The sequence below is a fragment of the Typopeltis vanoorti genome, chromosome 2, assembly GCF_054136105.1.
Source record: "Typopeltis vanoorti isolate ZY-2024b chromosome 2, IOZ_Tvanoo_1.0, whole genome shotgun sequence".
Taxonomy (NCBI): Eukaryota; Metazoa; Arthropoda; class Arachnida; order Uropygi; family Thelyphonidae; genus Typopeltis; species Typopeltis vanoorti.
In genome coordinates, this window is record NC_143550.1 from 159,362,323 (window position 1) to 159,386,677 (window position 24,355).

The following is a 24,355-nucleotide window of genomic DNA, read 5'->3' on the forward strand; positions in this document are numbered from 1 at the left end:
CACTATCACCCCCAGATCTCTTATTTCCTCTACTTCCAACAATATATTTTCACCAAGCATAAATTCTGCATCCCATCTTTGTTTTCCAAATTTTAAAACCTACATTTTGCAACATTGAACTCACATCCTCATTTGCTTGCCCAATCACTCAATTTATTCAAGTCTTCTTGCAAGGCCACAACATCTTCACTACTCTTTATGGTTCGTCCCAACTTTGCATCATCTGCAAACAACTGAATATCTCCATCCAAATCTTCGCCAATATCATTAATATACAAGTTAAATAGTAATGGCCCTAAAACAGATCCCTGAGGCACTCCACTAGTGACTTTCCTTTTCCTGGATATTGCACCCCCATACACAACTTGTTGATACCTATCAGATAGCCAGTCTCCGATCCAATGCACTAATCTAATATCCAACCCCATTTGCTCTAGTTTGACTGTCAACTTATCATGAGGTACTCTATCAAAAGCTTTTGCGAAATCCAAGTATATTACTGTGTATCCTTCTCCTCTGTCCAAGGAAGCAGTCACTTTATTGTAATAAGTAAGTAGATTACTAAAACACGACCTCCCTTTACCAAACCCATGCTGTCCATCAAAGATTATACCATTGTTGTCAACCCAACTCTGGATCCTAGCTCTCACAAGCTTCTCCAACAACTTAACCACAACACCTAACACACAGATAGGCCTATAGTTTGATGCTTGAGTTCAATCACCTCCTTTATGAAGTGGCACAATCTTGCCCTCCTTCCACTCTTTAGGGACTTGACCAAGTGCAAAAAAAATATGTCAAGGCAGGTGTCAACTCTCTGGCACATTCCTTCAGAATACGTGGTGATATATTATCAAGTCCCACAGCCTTATTTACATCTAGTTTACTCAACTCCCCAAACACCTCTTGCTCACTTACAGTCAGTCTCTCCTCCCCATCATCAACTGCTCTTAATCTCTCCATGAATTCACATTCACAAGATTGAAAGATCTTTATGAACTGCTCATTAAGTATCTCCACCACACATTCTGCAACAGCTGTCTTTATACCATTTCCTCCAATCAATGTCATCCTTCCATAATCATTCTTTCTTTTGCTGGCTACATATCGAAAGAACTCCCTAGGATTCTTTTTGGCTTCATTAGCTAACTGCTGTTCATACCTCTCTTTAGTTATTCTCACCAACCAAGTCACCCTCCTTGCTTGGTCTTTGCAGACCTCATGAAATTGGTTACTTCCACTTCTCTTATGCTGCCTCCACAATGCCCTTTTTCTCTGTATTGCATGCTTAATCTCTTTATTCATCCATCTCACACCTACCTTGTTTAACCTTCTCACCCATGGTATACATTTAGACATTGCATCTACTAAATATTTTTTGAAAATCCCCAAAGCTGCATTGATCTCTTTTCCAGCTAACTCCTCATTCCATGCTACACCTGCAAGCTGTCTCCTGAGCTCTTCATAATCACCCCCCTTGTAGTTCCACATATACCCTTTTTTCACGGGGGTCCTTGCACTGCTGGCAACCACCCAAGTAATCACCTCATGGTCACTTTCACCAATTGGTGGATGATTTGATACCTAATTGATAATTACATCCTCCGATGAGATGACCAAATCCAAGACCCTTAATCCTCGTGTGCCCTCTGTTACATACTGTCTGAGGTAGTTATCCCTCAAAAACTCAAGAAACTCATTTTCTTTCCTTCCAGTTGCTATTTCTTCATTCCAGTCTATATTGCCATAATTAAAATCACCCATAATGATCACCCTTTTCTTATTTGCTTGGCTTATTTGACTATACATTTCGCTATCACCACCATCCACATTACCAGGTCCATAACAACATTCCACCAAGTATTTGATTCTATTCACCTCTATCTCACACCATACTGCCTCAAAACCACTGGCCGCATTTCCCTCTTGCATCTCTTGTATGGACATAACTACCTTGTATGGACATAACTTTTTCTCTATCATCAATAGCACTCCCCCTCCCTTTTTACCCCTTCTATCCTCACGAAACACATCATACCTTTCCATCTCTATTCCTGTCAGGATGTCATCCTCATCTAACCATGTCTCACTTATTCTGACAATCTCTGGGTGCACAGACACAATTAGTGCAACCATTTCATCCGCCTTGTTTCTTATACTTCTAGCATTGGTATATAAACACAACAACTCATTTCTGGATCTACAGCTAGTTCTACTGATACCACTCACTCGATGTGATCTCTCCATGCTGGACTGGGGCCATTTCCCTTTCTGCTTCTTCATTTTAGAACCCTTTGCAATTCCATCTGTTTCCTTTTGATCCCTGATCATCCCATTACTTTCCTGCCTACATATGCTCTCACCTCCTCTTGGAGCATCCATCTTTCTCACGCTGTGTATCCCTGTCCACCCTGAGCCTCCCCATTTCCCTGCTCCTCTTGCACACCCATTCTCTCATTTTCTACTTTAACCGAGCGACGCCCCAGTCGGCATGAAATTTTTTGTCATGTTATACCATCATTTTCTATATTGGTTAAAGCCAATAAGAATACAATTTGGTTGGCTAAATCCCAAATTGCCAGCCCATCCTCATTCGTTCAGTATCCAAGTAGATATCCAACAGGGTGCACCACGAGAAGGTGAGGATTGGACATTAGGTCAGAAGCCCTGGTTGGTTTTCCACATTCCTTTAAAGGCTATATGGAGGTCTCCTCTCAGCTTTGACCCTTAAGCATCCCCTCATACAATAATAATAATAATAATATAGAATTGTTGTATTTTTAAACTATAGAACTAAGCTTTTCATGCTTTTGAATGTATAAAATGCATAAATATATATAAATGTATAAATATATATATATATAAATGCTCATCAGGAAAAGATTAAGGTGTGAATCTCCTAGTTCGAATTTCCTGGTTTTTAATTATTTTTTAAGGTAATCAGGAACTGCTCAGCCAACTACAATATTATTACTCTTGATGAGCAATAAGTTGAGCATAAAGAAAAAACTTGTTAACATTGGATTTGAAGATCTGTAAATCATACTCTTTGAGGAAATGCATAGAAGGAATCCAGTTCCAAAAGACAGCAGAATGAGGAATGAATAAAGAAGCTGAAAAGTTTATTCTGTGAATCTGAGTTGAACTGTGAAGGAGTACTATGTGCTGAATAGCTGCTACACAGTTTTAAACGATTTAGAGGATGAGCAATTTATGTAAATATTTATATAAAGTGCAAGAAGCAGTAACTGAACACTCTATGAAAGTGAATGTAGTAAATTTTTTTTTAAAAGTGCAAATCCCATCTAGGAAAGGTCATAAACCTATAGTACATTAGTACTATGAGAGCACTATGAATTTTTTTCTATTTTTTTTATTCATTTTTATACTTTTTTTTTTGTCCATTTTTAACCAGCTCCAGAAAAGTTGCTCTAAAGCCCAAACATGGAACTTTGGCAAGCCATTTCATTCCTCCAACAAGAAAGACAATGCTCTCACACCTAGGTGGTAGGATTTGAACCCTTCAGCCTGTTGGTTACAAAGTAGTACACCAGCCACTCGAACAATGAGGCTGGTACATACACTGGTGGAAGATGAGAATGGGTGAGAGATGGGTCATTAACTAACTTAAGTGGTTCTCTCTTTTATAAATCAAGTATTTTTAGAAAGCTCTCAGACACAGCTCCAAACATGAGAACAACATCCGATTTGTAATTTGTACAGTGTTAATAACTGTTCAGAAGAAGTAACACCTCAAGTGAAAGAGAATGATGAAAGGAAAGGGGGAAAAAAATGGATACTAAGGACATTTGTAGCATAAGCCAAGAATGGAGATTGTAAGTTTTTTCTACAAGAGAAATCTCATCTTTTTTGGGGATCTCTTGTCATCTTGTGAAATGTAAGAATAGAAGAAATTGGTCATTTTTGCAAGAAATAATACTGAAAGATGAATTTGGAATTATGACCAAAACAACTAACACTATGAGAACAATGTCCATTAATTAGCCAGCATGCAGGATGAAAAATCCTACATCACTCCCACTGTGGAAAATTTCTGCAACAAACATACTTTCCACAGGTATGTTCTAAACTTAGTCACCAAAGTTTAAAATAAAATAATTATTTAAGAATTATTTGAAACAGAAATGGTTTAAAATAACACATGGAAGTCCAAACTCCTTAAATGGCTTGGAGAGTACCAGAAATGCTTGATTCTAATTGATCAAAGAGAAGAGTAATATTAGTAAAATATCATACTAATTTTACAAATATTTCACTGCTTCATTGTCGAATGGTTTATTGACTATTCATGGACTCATATTCTAGCTTTTTAAGTTAAGGGCACTGCCTGTAATTTCTAAAGAGAACCTAACTCCGATGGTTTAGCTCATGGATCTAAAAAGCTCTCGTATTTTGTTTAACCATAAATACATTCAGGCGATACATTGATCTCCTTTATTCCCACAAAATAATAACAATAATAATGAAACGGTATTTATCTTCGGTATTCTCTACAATCGCGCATACTATTTGCAGCAAAAAATAAAGAACAAGGAATTTCCATGGACAAAATTAAAGAAATTTAGTTTTGATAAGAAATCGATGAAAACATATACTGATGGCATTATTCTTAATGCGATCAGCAATATGGATGGAATATACATAAGTTTTAAAAAATAATAATAAAAGATATTATTTCTGGAAGATTTTCCAAGTTACTCCTCTAAATAAATATCAATTTTTATGGCTATTTATGCCCATTTTTGTTTAAGAGTACCCCTTTTATGATGTCATTGGCTTTTTACTCAATTTTTAGGGCATACTGATGTTTTAAAGATATAGATATATGAAGAATATAAGGAAGGAATCATGCAATTGCAGCAATAATAACTCATTTTTTCATAGGCAGTCACCACATGCATATAAATGTTAAATGAACGAACTGAAAGATGACCAATTACACATCCTCCGAAACTCAAAAAATACCGTGCATTAGCTATCTACTTCCAATGTGTTTATTTTAGGATATACTCAAAAACAATAATTACAGAGAATGTTATATTTGGTTGGTATATTCGAATTACTAAATGGTGTAAATATGTAAACCATCATTAATGAGCCATATGAGAATAGTAAATATAAAGGAAGGAAAGAAAGAAAGAAAGAACAAGTGTGAATAGAATTACTTTAATTACTGGAAATGAGTGATTAATAATTAACATCATTTGTGATTCTTGTAGCATGGAATGAGGAGTTAGCTGGGAAAGAGATCAATGCAGCTTGGGGGATTTTGAAGAACTATCTTATAGAAGCAATGTCTAAATGTATTCCAAGGGACAGAAGGTTAAATAGGGTAGTTGTGAAATGGATGAATAAAGAGATTAAGCATGCAATACAGAGAAAAAGGGCATTATGGAGGCAGCATAAGAGAAGTGGTAATAACCAATTCCATGAGGATTACAAAGACCAGGAAAGGCAGGTTACTTGGTTGGTAAGGGGTAGCAAAAGTGACGTATGAGCAGCAGTTAGCTAATGAAGCCAAAAAGAATCCTAAGGAGTTCTTTCGATATGTAGCCAGCAAAAAAAAGAATGATTATGGAAGGATGACATTGAATGGGGAAAATGATATAAGGAGAGCTGTTGCGGAGGATATATTGGAGATACTTAATGAGCAGTTCATAAAGGTCTTTCAATCTTGTGAATGTGACTTCATGGAGAGATTGAGAGTAGTTGATGATGGGAAAGAGGTATTATCTTTGATGGACAACACGGATTTGCTAAAGGGAGGTTATGTTTTAGTAATCTACTTATTACAATAAGGCAGTGTTTCTCAAACTTCAGATATCCGCATACCCTTCTTAAATTTTCATTATTACCAAGTACCCCCTTATCAAAATAATAATAAATAAATAAATGAATAAAGTATATTTTGTAAATGTCTATTTTATTTGAATTTATATGTTCATGTAAACAAAAAATATGATTTATTTTTAATAGAACAAAATTTGGAATAGGTTCCTCTTCATTTCCCATCCATGAAAATCCACATTTCAAGTAATTCATATCATACTTACAAAGATTTTTCATCTTCTTCATAGTTGGTTCTCTAGAGATGTCAGACGACACACCCTTATCAATTCATTTGATCCAGATACAATATCAACGTTTTCTTGCTGCTTACAGCTACTTGTATTTGCTATATTGCTCTCTTTAGTGGTTTTATAAATCCAATCTTTAACCAATGATCCATACTTAAGAATTTGAAAGCTAAAATAATAACCCTATTTACTCGAATATAACTCTCATTTTTTCCCCCCAAAATTAAAGTTAAAAATTATGGTGCGAGATATATGCAGGAATTTTTGGAAACTAAAGTTTTCAGGAAAAAAAACTGCAAATGTGCGACTTACCAAGAAGCTCCTACTCGCTATTGCTACTATTGCTCCTACTCGCTATTCATCGAGAACAGTTTCCTTATGTGCATTGTGAAAGTCATCTACCCAAATGGCTTCGTCTTCTTTCCCATTATTTCAAGCAAAAATTACCAGTAATTTACAAGACTTGAGATACGTAGACCAGTTATGAAGAAGTGCATATGATTGGTGCGACATTAACAAAAGATCACGCGAACCAAAGACAAATTATCATTTCAACAGTTGAGTTGAAATGCTAATTCCCTTCAACCGAATTCCATAATATCTGAAACACATTCACTATATATTTCTTTTAAAACTAAGAAATATATAGTGTTTCATATGGTTTTACTTGAGTCTATACAGCAGTTTCTGTTGGAGGGGAGATGTGATTCATTAGTTAGTGCAGTTTTTCTCCCAGTTGTCTCTAACTGCACTGTTTGTTGAGAAATATAATGATTCCTTTAATTACGCATAACCAAAAATTGTCAGGAACCCCCTGAAGACCTTTTGCGTACCCCTGGGGGGTACGCGTACCACACTTTGAGAAACACTGCAATACGGTGACTGCTTCCTTGGACAGAGGAGAGTGATACACAGTAATATACTTAGATTTTGCAAAGGATATGACAGATCACCACATGATAAGTTGATAGTCAAACTAGAGCAGATGGGGTTGGATATCAGACTAGTGCACTGAATTGGAGATTGGCTATCTGATAGATGTCAGCAAGTTGTGTAAGGAGAAAGGGAGCAATATTCCAGACCAATAAGTCACAGACCTCAAGGGGTCTGTTTTAGGGTTATTGTTTAACTTGGATGTTAATGATATTGGAGAAGATTTGAATGGAAATATTCAGTTGTTTGTAGATAATGCCAAGTTGGGATGAATTATGAGGAGTAGAGCAAATTCGGTTTTACAAGAAGACTTGAATAGATTGAATGAATGGGCATGAGAGTGGGGATGCCAGTTCAATGTTGCAAAATGTAACGTTTTAAAATTTGGGAAACAAAGATGGGATGTAGAATTTATGCTTGATAGAAATATATCGTTGGAGGTGGAGGAAAGAGGAGATCTTGGAGTGATGGTGGATCAGGATTTAAAATTTAGGGAACACATTTCCAAAATTGTGAAGACAACATAACATATCCGGGAATGATGTGGAAGACACTGACTCATAGATGTAAGGAGATTCTTTTCATTGTATAAGGCCTTGATTAGATCACATATGGATACTGTGCAGAGTTTTAGTCACCTGGTTTTCAAAAGGATGAAGAGATGTTGGAAAGGGTCCAGAGATGACTTACTAAGGTAGTTTCTGATCTCTGGAATGTTGATATTGAAAAAAAAAAAAAAAAAGGTTGAGAAGATGCAATATACAGTCTAGTTGATAGGCGGAAAAGGGTTGATATAATAGAGACCTGTAAGTTAGTAAGGGATTGTTATAGGATCATCCCTGGAAGTTATATAAGGAGGGTGAGAACAAGGGAGTGAGAAACAAGTTTTTTGCATGAAGAGTTGTGATTATTGGAGTGCCTTGCCTGAGAGTGTGGTGTCTGCAGAGAATTTGAATGTTTTTAAGGTATGATGAGCTGTTTGTATATGATAAAGAAACCTCCTGGATGAATCTTTGACTCCATGGGTTCTTAGAATAATAATAATGTCTAAGAAAATTAGATTAGATAGTGCAAATCAGATAATTATATTGGGAGATTTCAACTATGAAAACATAAACTGGAAAGAGGAATTAACATCTCATACTAATGGAACTGATTATCTGGAATTCTTGATGGTAGTGATCTGTATTATGGCAGCATGTGGTAGAAGTGATAATGATCAAGACCTCTGGATGGTCACGTCATCTTCTGATGACGTGACCATCATTCTGGATAAGAATGTCAATCATTGTTAGGAAAATATTATTGAATTTGATTTTTAAAAAAAATGTACCCATTTATCTTGTACAGTCTGATATTGAGTATTTGGTACTTGGTTCATAACAAGTAAGGTTTTTACAAGATGAGGTTCTCAGCATCATACTCAAACCCCCCCCCCAACCTAGAGGAACAGGGTGTCTCTCATCTGGACCCTCATCTTTGACCAGTCCGGCCTGGGAGGCCCGGACTGGTCAAATTAGCTCTGATTTCATTTGTAATTAGTGGCAATGTCAGTAATAGCAAATGAAATCAGAGCTAATCGCATCAGATGGTTAGGACACCTGGAAAAAGAATGAAGGATAACAGCCTAATGAAGAGAACCTTTTTGCATCACCCAAATGGAAGATGTCCTAGAGGACGATCCCTGCAGAAGATGGATGGATAATATCGAAGTGGACATGAAAGAGCTGAACCTGCGAAACTGGAAGGAGTTGGCCAAGGATAGAAAAAAATAGAGAACTGTGCTTGCAGCTAAGAACCTTAAGGGTTCGTGAAGCTTAAGAAGAAGTACCCATTTATAGTAAACAAAGAATCATGGACTTTAAAGGACCAACTGATCCCTCCCATAATGCACAGAAATATATACATCCAAAAGATAGTACGCTGTGCATTATGGGATACTAGGACAATCTAATGTAAAGTCATCTGTTACTATATATACTTCTTGAAAAGAAGCCAATGGACACCCCCCATGGGCAAGGGGAATTGTGCCATGTAACAAGTCACGTGTTTATAGTAATTGGAGGAATAAGATGCTCTCAAGTTAGTGCAACTGTGTCTGGATTAAACAGCCAAGAGAAAGGAACTGATGGAGTTTGAAAGAGACATTGTGATAGTATGCCATGTTGCAGGCCTATCTGTTCAGCAAATTGTTGACACACTGGACCATCCCAGGTCACACAATCATTGATACCATACTGAGATGGAAGCACAAGGAGTCAAGTGCAAGTGCTACCTGCAGTGGATGACCCACCACACTCGCCAAATGTGACTGTAGATTACTATAAAGAATAACATGTAAAAAAAAGCCATTCATTTGGCTCACACATTGAATGCAGAGTTCCAGGCATCGACTTGAACAGAAACATTCAAAACTGAGGCTCACAACGTGGGTTTCCATGGTAAGAATACAATATGCAAGTGACTCGACATGCAGTGTCATCTTCAGTGGATGGAAGCTTGGAAAGCAGCATCATGGAGCAACGAATCATGCTACACCCTCTACTGAGCAGATGGATAGGTGTGGCGAATGATCAGTGAATGTCTCTTGCCAGAGCATGCAACCTCATCTATGAAATTCAAAGGTGATGGTGAGATGGTATTTTCCTGTTTTTTCTAGTTTGGCTTCAGACCTCTAAACAATGCAATGCATCCTACTTTATGGCATTTCTACGAAACTGACCACTGTCTCTTTCAGCAAGACAATGCACCATGTCATAAGGCAGCTGCCATAACTGTGTGGTTTGTGGACATGAACATCACCACACTTGACTGGCCCTCCATAGAGCCCTAAATCTCTATCCTAATGAGCATTTGTGGGATGAATTGGAGCATCAGGTAAGGTCAAGGGATGTCCGCTACCACAATAGTCCAGGACCTGACTACATGCCTACAGGAAGAATGGTCCAAAATTTCCATTCATTTATATGTGGAAAGTATCTCCCAAAGGACTGCTGCAGTCATCTCAGTGAATGGAGGTCTTATGTCTTATTAAGGTAGGCACCCATGGCTGTTTGTTCCTCACAACTATAGTGTATGTTGATTTCAAGCAGTGTACAAGCAGTCTAGTCATAAAGAAATATAATTTCTTGATTAGTATAATTTACTTTGTAACCAACATGAAAACCTTCCCTTGATTACTATTATTATTATTATTACAAAGGAAATTCTTATCCATGTCAACCCTCATCTGCCCTGATTAACATAAAAAAAAAATGGGTATCATTTTATGGGATACCCTTCCACTTGGAATGAAATGAGCTATCGAAGCATTTTTTTACTAAAAAACAGTATACACCAGGGGTGTTCAACCCGTCGATCACGATTGACTGGTCGATCACGGAGCGATTCTTGGTCGATCTCATGTGTATTCCTCCTTATTTACAAATTTAATTAAAACTGAAAACATAATATTTTATTTATCATTATTTTGTATTATTTTTAATTCGTTTTAAGTGTATTGCTATTGTTCATTTATTTTTTATTTAAAATTGTCAAATCAGTAATTTTCTTATAAGTCCTTATAAGAAAAACCTTATAAATCAGTAATTTTCTTCCACTGATCCAAATTAAATTAATTAATTTTGATCAGTGGAAGTCAAACAGCGAACCGAGTGAATACGATTATAAGCAAAGTGTAAAAAAATGCGATTGTAGCTTAAATATTAAATATTCCAAAGCACATTACATCGATTTTTTACTTAGGTTAAGTCCCATGTGAATACTGTAAAAAAATAAAGCTTGTTTGTCTCAGTATAGTTTGTATTAGATGTTTTTGTAAATAACTCTTTTGAAGCTAACTGTATATACTGCTTTAATAAGAATATGTTAGTATTAAAAACAAAGGCAATATTTTTGTTGTTCCAGGTGTCCTAACAATCTTTCTAATGCTGTACGTGACAGCATTAGAAAGATTGTTATTGAAACTTGTATGTATGAGAAAGGCTTGCAGGCTCTAAGTGTAAACATCTCCGAAGTCAGTCAGAAAGAGTTCAAACAACTTTTCGATGGTCGGCAACTTACAATCAAAAGAAAGCAGAGGAGAACAAAAGGCATGCCGAACTTGAAACTTAAGATGAAAGACTCATATCGATTCTTTGGGGGGTTGCCAAACTTCATGCGAGGTCTCAGAGGAGGGCTAATAAAAAGGGACTGAAGCAAGCAGAACGGGTCCCGGTACCAGAATTGCTGTCGGACAGGAGGCCGCCCGGTCCAGAGTCACCGTCAGAGAGAGACTGCCCGGATTCACGTTGCTTAAGAGAGGAGTTTCCCGCTTCCAGAAAGGAGCTTCTCGGTTCGAGACGTCACTAGAAAGAGACTACTTCTAGGCCGCAGACAAGGTTTCAAATTGTCCAAAGGAAGAGTTCCAATTGCCGGAGAAAAGTTTCCAGGCCAGGTCAATGTCAGACATTCACCAGTGTGTTGCGTTTTCATTACAATTTGATGAATCAAACGACTTCACTAATATTGCTCAGTTAATGGCATTTATTCACATGGTATTTCAAGATTATTCAAGTAAAGAAGAACTTTTGAAAATTATACCATTATTGGGAAGGACTAGGGAAGAAGACATTTTTTCGCCATTTGATGAATTTGTGAAACAACACAAACTTCCGCTTTTTAAACTTGTGTTTATTACTACTAATTGTGCTCCTGCAATGATAGGTAATAAATCAGGCTTCATTTCATTATGTAAAACGATGACAAATATCCAGATTTTTTAACGTACCATTGTATTATTCACCAACAAGCACTGTGTAGTAAAAGATTAAACACAAAAGATGTTTTGGATATTACAATTAAAATTGTAAATTCTGTTTGAGGAAAAGCCCTGCAACGGCGGTTATTTAAATTACAAGCAGATGATGATAGGGAAGTTCTGTTGTACAATAATGTTCGCTGGCTCAGCAGAAGTCAATTTTTAGAAAGATTTCTTGTATTAATTAACGATATAAAAATTTTTCTTGATGAAAAAGGAGATATTTATTCACAATTGAGTAATAAAAGATGGTTGTTACACTTATCATTTTTAGTCGATTTCTGTACGATTTTAAGCAATTTAAATTTAGAGTTAAAACAGAGATAAAAATTTAATTGACATGTTAAGTTCAATAAAAACTTTCCAACAATACTTACTTTTATTAAAGAAAAATATAAATGACCACGAATTTAAACATCTCCCATATTTATTAAAATTTTTTGAACAAAATCAAGAAAGGCTTCACTATGATTTAAAAGAATTTATTCGTGAAATAGAATTAGTTGAGGAAGAAATAAATTCAAGATTTAAAGATTTTAATAAAACTGAAATGATTGTATCGTTTATCAATAATCCATTTCAAGAAAACTTGAACATCACAGAAATTTCAAATAAAATTAGTGGGCTGTTTGATATAAACCAAGCTGAAGTAGAACTTGAGATAATAAACATTAAGAATAGTTGACATTTAAAATCAATAAACAACGAAGTCATTTGGAAAGTATGCACATGCAAAATTCCCAATATTAACTGATATTGTGCGAAAAATTCTGTCGTGTTTCGGATCAATATACTTGTCAGAATTCGTTTTTTCAAATATGAACATCATAAAAAATCAATTAAGAAACCAAATTACAAATGATCATTTGGATGATTGTCTGCAATTGGCCACTTCTTCATATCAACTTCACTATGAAAATATTGCGAGGTTCAAACAATGACAAATTTCACATAACTGTTTTTCTTTTAATCAACCAGCATTTCCTGTAACTTGTGAGTTTGTAATCAATCTGTTGTTTTTTCTAACTTTGGTTTTCCAAAATAGAGAAATAAATATTTTATTCCAATATATTTGTTTTTTATTTTGTTTGTTGTATTAAAATAATTAAAAGTGATAAATAAATTTTTAAATACACAAATAAAATTTTTAGTTGTGTATTTTTTTAGTTGTTTATTTTTAGTTGTTTATTTGTGCGTAATCAGATATCAGGTTGGGGGGAACATGATCTATATAAGAGAATAGATCGCCAAATAACTTTTTATAGAAAAGTAGCTCGCGTAGTAAAAAAGGTTGAACACCACTGGTATATACTATACAATGTACAATTGTCACATAGTATATAATAAATTCAGTTCTCATATGTGAAATAAATTATTATTCTAAGATATCATTAACTTAAAATGTCTACCCCCCCACCCCAAAGTATCTATCTTGCAGCTTACACTTACCTAAATTTTCCAAGTAAAGAATCAGCTATCATAGCACCAAATATTGGAGTGAAATAAGCAGCCATAGTAAAAGTATGATATATTGTAGTAGCTGTATTTTCTTCATAAAAAAGTACCTTTGTAAGATACAGGATGAGGATAGCTAAAAATTTAAACAACACAATTAGAAACACCAAGAACAAATTTAAAACACTCAAATCAATAACTTTACTCGTGCAAATATTACTTCATATTTATTTACATATTATTACATGGCAACTCCATGGAATCTCAAGGATAACTGCAGGAGATTGCAAATATATTTTATATATGTCTTCAACTAGATGTGTTCCTCCTAATCAGGAAAAAAAAAACCTGCTTCTTTAGCATGAGACTAGGTAACTTGCTTTCACCTGAATAACCCTATATATAGATTCAAGTCATGACAAACATCAAACCCAAGTCTTTTCCACTTCTTGGGTGCATGTAGTGTCATTTATTCAACTGTATTAATGAAGTATGATATATTGGGTAACTAACATATCTTTACAGAAATGCAATCAATCACATCTGGGATGCATGGGATTATTGTGGTCGGAAGGAAAGGTTGTCGATGTGCTGGACTGGTTAGATAGCTCAAAAGAGTAATCTTTTGAACTACCTAATCCAATCTTTTCAACAACCCTAATCCATGGCTTATGGATCTTTAAATGGGCTGCTATGTTAGTATAGCAATATGAGTATCAAAAATAAAAGAAATGAATTTTTGCATTGACTGAGTCAGTCTGCTCAAGGACCACTGGTATATGAAACCTGGTTAAATGAGTGATATATGGATGTGCAAGGAGAATTGTTAATGATAGCAGAGTAATTATGCCTGCTCAAGATAGAGTTAAAAATAGCAAAACACATTATAGCTCTGAGGCTGTTTAGTATAAGTAAAATATAAATAAGACAGGATATTTAACAGGACTTTATTATAAGTTTTAAAGTGAAGATGAACAAGAACTATGAAATGGCACCACTAACTACCTTTGCTTACTGAGAGGCTTATGGCTATTACCATGTTTGGTTGCAGTTTCTGTTTATAAACAATGTGAAGGCATGCAAACACACTGTAGGGACAAAGATCTCATGAATCCCGACAGTGTGTTAATTATAACACGCTGTCGGGATCTGAGTTTATTATAAGTTTGGAAATGAAGATTAACAAAAACTTGAAAGTTCACAGTTCTAAGTACTGTCTCATTGCACTTACTTCCTTCAATTTAGAGAAAGATGTTGCAAGTTTATTTTGCACTTGGTTAGACTATAATAAATTTAGTTTAATCCTTTATCCAAGTGTGAGCAAACAAAGTTTGCACCTGAAAATATCTTCAGGACTGAGGAAAGGTAGTGCAACACCAGGCAACTTGGAGCAAAGGTGGACCAAGCTATCATCACTCCTATCTCAGTATCTCTCATAATGCAAAACACATCTCCTTGCGAATATGTATAATGTTATGCATTAAGGGAAGGGCCGCTACCCAGACCTTTGTATAGGTGAAGCGGGCTCTAAAAATAAGACGATTCCAAAAGATGGTGAGGTGCTTGCTTTGCTGAATTCATGCAGCATTGTTGCAAGTGATGAGGTTAAAGCTGATGCGAGATTAGAGCTTGTTCGCTCTTGTGAAGTAGAAGTCTGGGTTCTTACCGCTTCCGCATATGATTTGGACGTGGAAGAAGGTCGAGTGCCTTCGTGTGTTGCCGAATGCGAGATATTATGATCTGGAGGGCGAACTGCTTAGTTGTGTATTGTGTCATTGCTTGGAGGAGCATGGTTAGTTCTTGTAGATCCACGGTTTTTTGGATGGAAAAGGCATCCCTTGTAATTAGAGGGATGTGGTCCTCTACAATTGGCACAGCAGGCAGGTGTGGATCTGGGCTTGGTGCAGGAGTTAGTTTGGTGACCCTAACCGCATTTTAGGCATCTGTATGAAGCACAGTTTTTGCACAGTTTTTGGGCATGCCCGAACCTCTGGTATCTGTGACACTGCCCTGCCGATGCCTTCTTCCTTAGAGGTCCGGTTGTAATTTTAGGCTTACAAATGTCGGTAACGTCATAGATGCTTTTTTGTGTGTTGGAGATTTCGACCAACACCAGTGGCATTGGTGTTTTATCTGACCTCAACATTCTACAGACTTTGACTGGAGTCAATCCTTGATTGATGAGGTCAGCTGTGATCTCATCAGTTGTGATGCCCTCAGCCACTTCTCTTAGAACTACTTTTAAGTTCTTCTCACTTGCTAGCGCAAAGGTGTGGAAGGGAAATTTAGAGTTGTCCAGCATTTTCGTCATCATGCGATAATCTGTGACAGTTGTAGGGTGAATCTTTACACTCTCTTCAGTATTCCTTGCCCAGGAAAACTTGATATTTTGTTCTCCTAGGGATCTTGAGACTGAGGTCCATTTGTCTTTATCTCGAAGGATAACTGGAGGGACGTTTTCTTTTCTATCTTGGGTGATCTGATTTTATTGAGTTGTTACATCATCTTCCATTCCACTTTCCAATGTTCTGCATCTTTTATTAGATTGTTCCTCAAGTGAACAATCGAACTGTCGGGGAGTCTTTGTAGGTGGAACAGGTGCAATGTCCTGTTCGATGTCCAAATCATCATCTTCAGTGTCATTTACTTGAGTGAAGAGATTCAAGCAACCAGGATAGTCTGTTTGAAATTTAAGAATGAATTTCAGAATGTCAAGTGACATATCTTTGTTTAACTGTTGAATGGCGTCCTTGATATCGTTTACATTCTCCATTCTTGTGTACAATGAGGTATGAAATATTTATAATAGCGAAGAGAACGGGCTAGGGCCAGAAAATTGTATCAAAAGTCAAAGTCTTACCTTGTATTCCGCTATCAAAGAAGATTCACAATATCTAAAACTCACTAATCACCACTGAAATCAAAAACATTCTTCGCAACAACAACCATCATGCCGGTATATCACTCGAACTTACGGTATCCCGTCATTCACTCTTCTAACAAATAGTATGGCAGAATTTAAGTAGTTGTTCAGGTATTCTGGAAATCACTCTGAACCAACCCCCATCCGATGTCTGCACATTCTCGAGAACAAATCAAAACGCACAATTCTAAAACCGAAGTGTTAATTAATGTAATGTTAAGAAATGCTGATCAAAATTGCCACATAACTAGCCTTGGAGAGAGGGAGAGAAAGTGCATTTTTCTCATAAAGAAAATCACGCAACGTTAAACTGATAAAGGGCGAGAAATTGTATAACATACAGGTTAGTGAGAAATCGAGAAAGAAATATGGATTTCCACGTTTGTGATATATTTTAAGCACGAATAACGAACACGAGCATTTCAATCTTCACATAACTCATACAATAAAAAAAAAGTTCCTTTTAACAGTCTTAGTTTAATGTTAGTAATTACAAATTCATAAAAAATGTTGGACAGTTTACACATTTTTTTTATATAATATATCATATCGTAAATGATTATTTGCAAACCATACAACTCTATTGAATTACATGAAAATCAGATTACTGCTTTGACGCAAGACGTTGCTGACTATAAGGGCGAAGCAAAATGCTTTTTTATTCCCTGCTATCTGATAAGGATTACTGTGCGAGGAAAAGTTTATGAGCTAAGAGCTCTGCCTAAGTGAGTGCGATTCAGAGATCTTCATTTGGAAGTAGGATGGCCTTCGGTCTCCTATATTTTGAGAAGTCTGTTTCATCATAATTGGCTGCTTGTTGCACTAATTCATTTGGATGTGAAGAGGACACTGAGAAGAACTTCACTGCTGAAGACTGCAGGAAGGATTAGATGTAGGGGATATTTGTATCCCGGCGGAGTTGGACATTTCTGACGTACCATGGTGCGTTCAAGATCATGCGGAGACATTTGTTTTGCACTTTCTGTAGTTTGAGGATATTTGTACTTGAGGTGTGACTCCAGGCTGGGGACGCGTAAGTAATAATGGGTCGAATCAACAGTTGATAAAGGAGCAGTTTTATTTTGGTATCCAGCTTGCTATTCCTATTGATAAGAGGGTAAAGCTGTGCAATGACTCTTGATGCTTTTGAACATGAGGCTTTTATATGTGAACTGAAAGTTAGTTTTCTGTCCAGTAGTACACCCAGATATTTGGCTTCTGCTTTTCAGAGAATCTTGGTATTAAATAGGAAGATATCATCTTTGGGGAATATTGAGTTTTTAGTGAAGAGCATGGCAATACCCTTCTGAGGGTTTACTTGCAGTCTCCATTCCGAGAACCAGTGCTCTAATCTCTGCAGGTTTTCTTGCAGTTTCTTGGTGACAAGGTGCGGTTTAATAGATCTGGCTAGTATAGCTGTGTCGTCTGCATATAGGGCAATGATGGATGACATTGGATTGTGCGGAATGTCCACCATGTAAATCGTGAAAAGTATCGGTGCCAGAAGGGACCCTTGAGGAACTCCTGCCAAGATGCGTCGTTGGGTAGATAATATATCATTTAGTTTGACTTGCATTCGTCTGTTACTAAGAAATGACTTTATAATTTGAACTAGATCTAATGGAATGCCAGCTAAAATCAACTTGTATAGTAGTCCAAAGTGCCATAACTTGTCAAATGCCTTCTCTAAATCAAGAAAAACTGCTCCGGTGTATTGATGCCAATTATAACTTGTGATAATGAATTCTATTAGTCTATGAATTTGTTGGGTGGTACTGTGAAATTGGCGAAAACCAAACTGTTCTGAAGGAAGGATGTTTAATTTTTTTACTGAAAGTTGAATTCTGGAAAAGATAGCTTTTTCTGCTATTTTGCCCAAATTAGAAATCAGACTTATGGGACGATAACTTTGAGGTTGCTGAGGATCCTTGCCCGGCTTGTATATAGGAACTACGTCTGCCAACTTCCATGCAGAGGGGAAGTACTTAAACCTGAACATAGCATTTATTATTGTTGTGAGATATACAATGGCCTTTCGGGGTAGCAGTTTAATAACTTTGTTGGAGATGCCGTCAGGCCCTGGAGCTTTTTTATTCTTTAAATTCTTTATGATGTCGTAAATTTCAGCTGGGGAAGTAGGTGTGAGTTGGCTGGTGTGGGTATCAGGCCATTTTAACACGTGTCTGACGTGGCGGTGGACTTTGTAAATATGATTGAAATTTAGATTTTTGTACGAAGGGCTACACTGTTTTTCTAAATTTTTTGCTATAGCTTCGGCTTTTTCAGCATCTGTGTAAACAATGTTCAGGTCAGATTTGAGAGGAGGAAGAGATTTGTTTTTGTTTTTGATGTTTCTCAGGAACTTCCAAACGGATTGATCACCAGGTGATATGGAGGCTAAATTGTCTTCCCATAGTTTATTTCTATGGGCTTTGAGTGCATCTCTCACTGCACTGTTCATGTTGTTGAGATATTTTTTGTCTTGGGGTGCTCTGGTGTTGTGGTATCTTTTCCTTGCTTTATTTTTTTCCCTGATTAAGTTCATTATGTTATCTGGTAATCGTTTAGGCTTGAAGGCAACTGAATTTGAGGTGCCTTCAAGATGCTATGGCTGTGTTGATTCGATCAGTAAGTTTATTGACTGCAGAATCAATTTCTTCCTTGGAATTAATATGAGGGATGAAATCAATGTAGTTTGGAAGCATTTTGGATAGTTTTTCCCAGGGAATGAAGGTGTGAGGCGAATGGGGAAAATCCCTCTGATAACCCAGTTGGAGCAGAATAGGATTGTGGTCTGAAGATAATTCATTCAATGATTCCAGGGAGTACTGTAGGTTAACATTCTGAAGGACAGCTATATCCAAAACGTCAGATGAGCCAGTAGGACTGTGGTGAGTTGGCACTGAGGGACCAGCCACAATTGCGCAATTTGAGCTTGTGTAGTTAAAGAGGATGCGGCCATTCCTATTTATAGACCTACTGCTCCATGCGTGATGTTTTGCGTTAAAATCTCTGGCAATAATAACCGGCAGTTTAATGCCGAGGATAGCATCCAGATCTGTGGTCAGCAATGTTTTTGATGGTGGGTTATAAGCAGAATATATTTTTATGTTTCCGATAGAGCTTGTGATGACATTGATACCTGTAAGTTCGAGATTAGTGGTTGTGGGAATTACGGCATGATGATTGATGTGATTTTTAATGAGGATGGCTATGCCACCACCTCTGAAGTTCAGTCTGTCATTCCTGTAGAGTTGATATCCATTGAATTTAGGATTGTCAGCAGGTCTTAGGTGAGTCTCATTAATTAATAGTATATCCGGTTTATATCTGTCATTGAATTCCTGCACTTCTAGTATTTTATTTTTAAGGCCATTGGCATTCCATGAGATAATCATTAGAGAATCTGGGGTAAATTTTTTCCTATGCATTGGAGAGTGCAGATAAAATGAACTGTGTTTGCTGCAAGAAACTTTTTGTAGTGCTCAGTGATGGATTTGCGTTACTGAAATCCTGTAACATATTTACAAGAGAGGAGGTGATGATGGTTGTTATATTTGAATGTGGATTTGTCATATTCTGGTCATGCATTGCTTTTTTGGGGCAGGCCACATCAGCATATGTTCTTGCTTTGTGTTGAAGATTTATTTTCTCAGGGGGCTCAGTTGATGGTGGGTGAACACCTGTCATCTTGTGCAAACTAATAGGAGCCTGATGAACTTGAGCTTCTGGGGCTTTCGTTTCTGACAGTGAGGTAGACTGAACTGATTAACTCAGTTTGTCTGTTTTTTTGGGTGGCATATGCACCCTCTGTAATTTGCAGGGTGGGGGCCACCACAATTAGCACACTTAGCCGGGTTGGTTTTTGGCTTGGAGCAGGTATATGTGGGGTGGGTGTCACCACATTTCAGACATCTGTATTGGGCTTTGCACAACTTCTGGGCATGACCAAATTTTTGGCATCTATGGCATTGCCCAGAGGAGGCCCTCTTCCTAAGTGGCTCTGGTGAGATCTTAAGCCCGCAGATTGTCTTCAAATTGTAAATATCTTTATAGATGTTGTGTATTTCTACCAATACTAGAGGCATAGGGGTCTTGTTAGATCTGTACATTCTACTGACTTTGATGGGAGGCAGATCTTGCATGTTGAGGTCAGCAGCTATTTCAATGTCTTCAGATACTCCTCAGAGTACCACTTTAAGATTTTTCTCCGAGGTAAGTGTGAAGGTATGGTATTGTATACCTCTTGTGTCCAACTCCTTGGTTAGATTTCTATAGTCAGACACTGTAGTGGGCTGAATTTTGATGCCCTCCTCTGTATTCTTGACAGTGGAGTAATTTATCTGCAGGTTGGCCATGGTGTTCTTAGGGCTGTCCATCTCTGTTTTTCCCTAAGAATGACTGGAGGCACCTTTTCATTGGTGGAGGCAGAGGAATCTATGTTGGGGGCATCTTCATCCATGCCATTTTCGTTTGCTGACTCCGAGGCGAGAGTTTTGCGTTTTTTACGCACGTGCCTCTCTCCTTGATCTGAATGAGTAGAGTCAGAGGTGACTGGATTTAAATTTTCCTCCATTTGAGGAGTGTCTTCATTTTGATCATCGTCAGTCTCAGGTGAAGAGTAAAGATTCAGGAAGCCGGGCCATTCACGCTCGAACTTCTTAAGGAGTTTCTTTATGAAGCTGAAAGCCAATCCTTTATCTAGAGATCTATAATTGTATCAGGATCTATCAAGTTTGATGGACATTTGAGCTTAAATTTCCTTTGAAGTTTATTTACAAGTATAAGCGCTGGCTCTTCATCCAGCGAATCTGTGAGGGCGTCCAAATCTGACACATTCATTATTGACAGTTTGCGTATAAACGCAAGTAAACGTATCTGGAATAGATATGCTAACAATAGCGATTCTATCGGCTGTTAGGCCTAACGAATCGCCCTCGTTGCAAATACCGTCCACTTACCTTTGCTGATGTTCTTAGATACAGTATAATCCGCAATTTAATAACTTTAAACGCGTCTCTGCTAGTTAATTTAGCAGCTACACTTCAAAACCATCATATTTAATTACCACGTTCTACAGAGAAGAAAGTTCACAACCGTATCAGTGAAAACTCACTAGCGACCTCCATTACTGCTTTGAGTTGCTTCAGTGAATATTAAAGCAAAAAAGAAGACACAAATATCCAATATTTATTAAAGTGTAATTTAAAGCAATTTTTTTCAAATGCCCCTGTGGCCTAATGGATAAGGCATCGGTCTCCTAAACCGGGGATTGCGGGTTCGAGTCCCGCCAGGGGTATGTTCTTTTTAATAATATTATATACATCTTTATTTTATGTTGCTATCTCCAAACATTTCTTTTTGATTTGAAATAGTTTCTTTCTTTTTCACGAGATATCACAATTTCATTCGGATTTGAAAAATCTCACCGAAATTTATGATATGCTGGATTTGCCTCAGTTATTAAATCATATGTTAATATAAATGGCTATTTCTCCCCCCCCCCCCAATATTTATTTGTTTTGTTTCACGGATAACAGAGTTTATGAATACTGCTTGAAATTAAATTATACTGTGTACATAGAGGCACTCTGCTGCGTATATTGTACGTATTCAAAACATTTATGCTCCGTCAAGGCAGCTAGGTTATATCGATTATCACACAACGCAAACCTGAGTGTGGTAATCGATGTAAGTTATCTAAAAACAATAACTATTACAGCTGTAATTCTCGGCGCGAAGTCCTAGTAGAACTTTTAATAATGCGCACCCACCCACACACACAAGGTTGCAGAAATGAAATGAGGCCCAATGGCTACTTAAACCTTTATATACCGGCTGTTTAATGACAAAGAGCTCCAGCACTGTGATGTAATCTTTCCCTGACTGGAAGCGATATGTGTTTTGAATTTTTCTTTTATTAAATATTAATTTATACTTAGCACAAATTTCTTTTGAAAACTGCGTAGTGCTATGATACCCTCTATTACGCTCTATCAGCAGACAAAAACAAACACATAAATAAAGGCTGAAAAAAGTTCTGTCATCCTACAGAACTTTTTTTCAGCCTGTGTTGAGTCAGCCGATTTCACCGCAGGCGAATAGGTTTTTTTTATCCCCTGTTTCCTTCCGAATCCTGGATTTTAAACTTCATAATTTAGACACTGAAATTACCATATGAAGACTATTTCATATGATAATACCAGAGTCGGGACGACAAGATGTTTACAAATCATTAATCAATAATGACGAAGGGCTGCTTAAATAGTTCCGAAAATTAGAGCAAACATCCCCCAGTTTTTACAAATTTGGTAGTAGATCAAATACTCAAAGGTCCAAAAGCCATATTTCAAACAACACTGAACTTCTTGACACCGTACTGCTGACAGATGACTGCCAAGACGGGGGGGTTTGAGATTTTCCAGAATTACCTCATCCAACTGAATAACATGCAGGTTGGTGAAGCATGTGCGCCTTTTTAACGAAAAAAATACTGTCGTCAACACATCAGAGTTCACATAAGTGAAGTTTTGGAGGTCTTTGTTTTCGAGCAGAGTCCTTAAGATTAAGATAATTTAAAAAGTTCAATTCAGTCCCTATAAGTTTCCATTACTCTTGGAGGAAGTGGCCATGAGATGAATCGCCAGCCGGGTTGACCGAGTGGGTGGTTCTCTCTAACCAACAGACTGCGGGTTTGAATCCCGCTGAGCATGGATGTGCATGATTGTCTTTAGGTGGAAGATGAATTTCATCGCCTGGTGTGAGACCACTGCTCAGCTTATTGGAGGCCTGAAGTGGCTTGAAAAAGTTTCATGGTCGGTCTGTAGATCAGGATTTCATTCTATGTAAAAAAATAAATGTACAAAAAATATACAAAACTGATAAAAATAGAAAAAAATATCCTTAGCCCACGGTACAAAACGTACTATAAGTTTGCAACCTTTCGTGTGAGAGCAATATAAAAAATATTATTGCAGCAAAGACAGGAAACAGTACGGTGCTAAGAACAGCCATGTTGAACTAGCATGTTGTCATGTAGCAGTCTCAAAACAGAAATGAAGTTGGACGGACAATCAATATTTGAATGAATTTTCTAGAGAATTCGTATACATAATACATACACATTTTTTTTAACATATAGGCTTAACATATTTCATTGGTGAATCTCACCAATGAAATATGTTAAGCCTATAGTGTGTAGGTACTGTCGGTAAGCTATGGTTTAGATAATTTAAAAACCCTGCTCTACAGATCAAGCATGAAAGTTTTTCAAGTCATACTAGGCATTTTGCCGATAAAGCAGAGTGATGGCTTCACTATAAATATCGCTTTTGCACACGAGAGGCTTACAGCCGGTAAAACAAATTACAGTACCAATCTTTTATGAATGTAATACTGTACTCACAAAAATAATAAAACGATAACATTGAACATCTTTAACAGCAAGATTTCACTACATCGACTTTAATCGACATATTTTCAGCAAGATGCTAGAAAATATCTATAAAATACATTCCAAGAAGATATCTATTCCCAGAACATTATACGTTTTTTTCAAAGCTGAATAAAGACTTAAATAATCTCACAGATTATTCATAAAAAGATTCACTTCCAGAGAAAATATAAAAGATGGCGATAATCTGGCTTATAATGTCTGAAGCAAGAGCTAAGAAGTCAGAAAAAAATTGAAAGGCTGAATATGCCTTGCAGTACCGTAATAGAATGTGTGGAACTGTATAAGACAGAATATGAAAGAAAAATAACAAAACGAAATAAAAAAAGATGCTCTGAGTTCAGCACCTCAGCAAGCAAGATAATCGATATTTTATTAAAAATTACAAAATTAGCACTGTTTAAATTTAGCAAAAAAAAAAAAAAAAAAGCTAAATTTAAAAATAAATAAATAATGTGTATTTTTCTACCTTGTCGGAAAAAACAAACAAACAAACAATATTATATCGAAGTGAGATATGGAACTTCGGAGAAAGAGATATACAGAGAATTCAGGCAGCAGAAATGGAATTCCTCGGAAAAACAGAAAAGCTAACCCTATTAGATGAAAAAAAGAAATAGGGAAATAATTAAAAATCTTAAAATTAATTTCATAATAGATTCAATGATTAAATATAGGAAAAACTGGCTAGATCA

At 36.7% G+C, this 24,355-nt stretch overlaps 1 protein-coding gene and 1 non-coding gene across 5 annotated transcripts in view; one reads left to right on the forward strand and one right to left on the reverse strand.

Moving 5' to 3' along the window:
• The window catches only part of LOC150109570 (solute carrier family 15 member 1), a 440,305-nt gene that overhangs the window by 238,671 nt on the left and 177,279 nt on the right, over positions 1–24,355 (reverse strand). For all 4 annotated transcript variants that reach the window (XM_090409050.1, XM_090409043.1, XM_090409063.1 and 1 more), the window contains one exon: positions 13,279–13,420. In XM_090409050.1, the coding sequence (XP_090265176.1) occupies positions 13,279–13,420 (142 nt within the window). The remainder of the gene's footprint in view (positions 1–13,278; positions 13,421–24,355) is intronic.
• TRNAR-CCU (transfer RNA arginine (anticodon CCU)) lies at positions 21,434–21,506 on the forward strand. The gene has a single exon. It is a non-coding gene; the product is annotated as a tRNA-Arg (tRNA).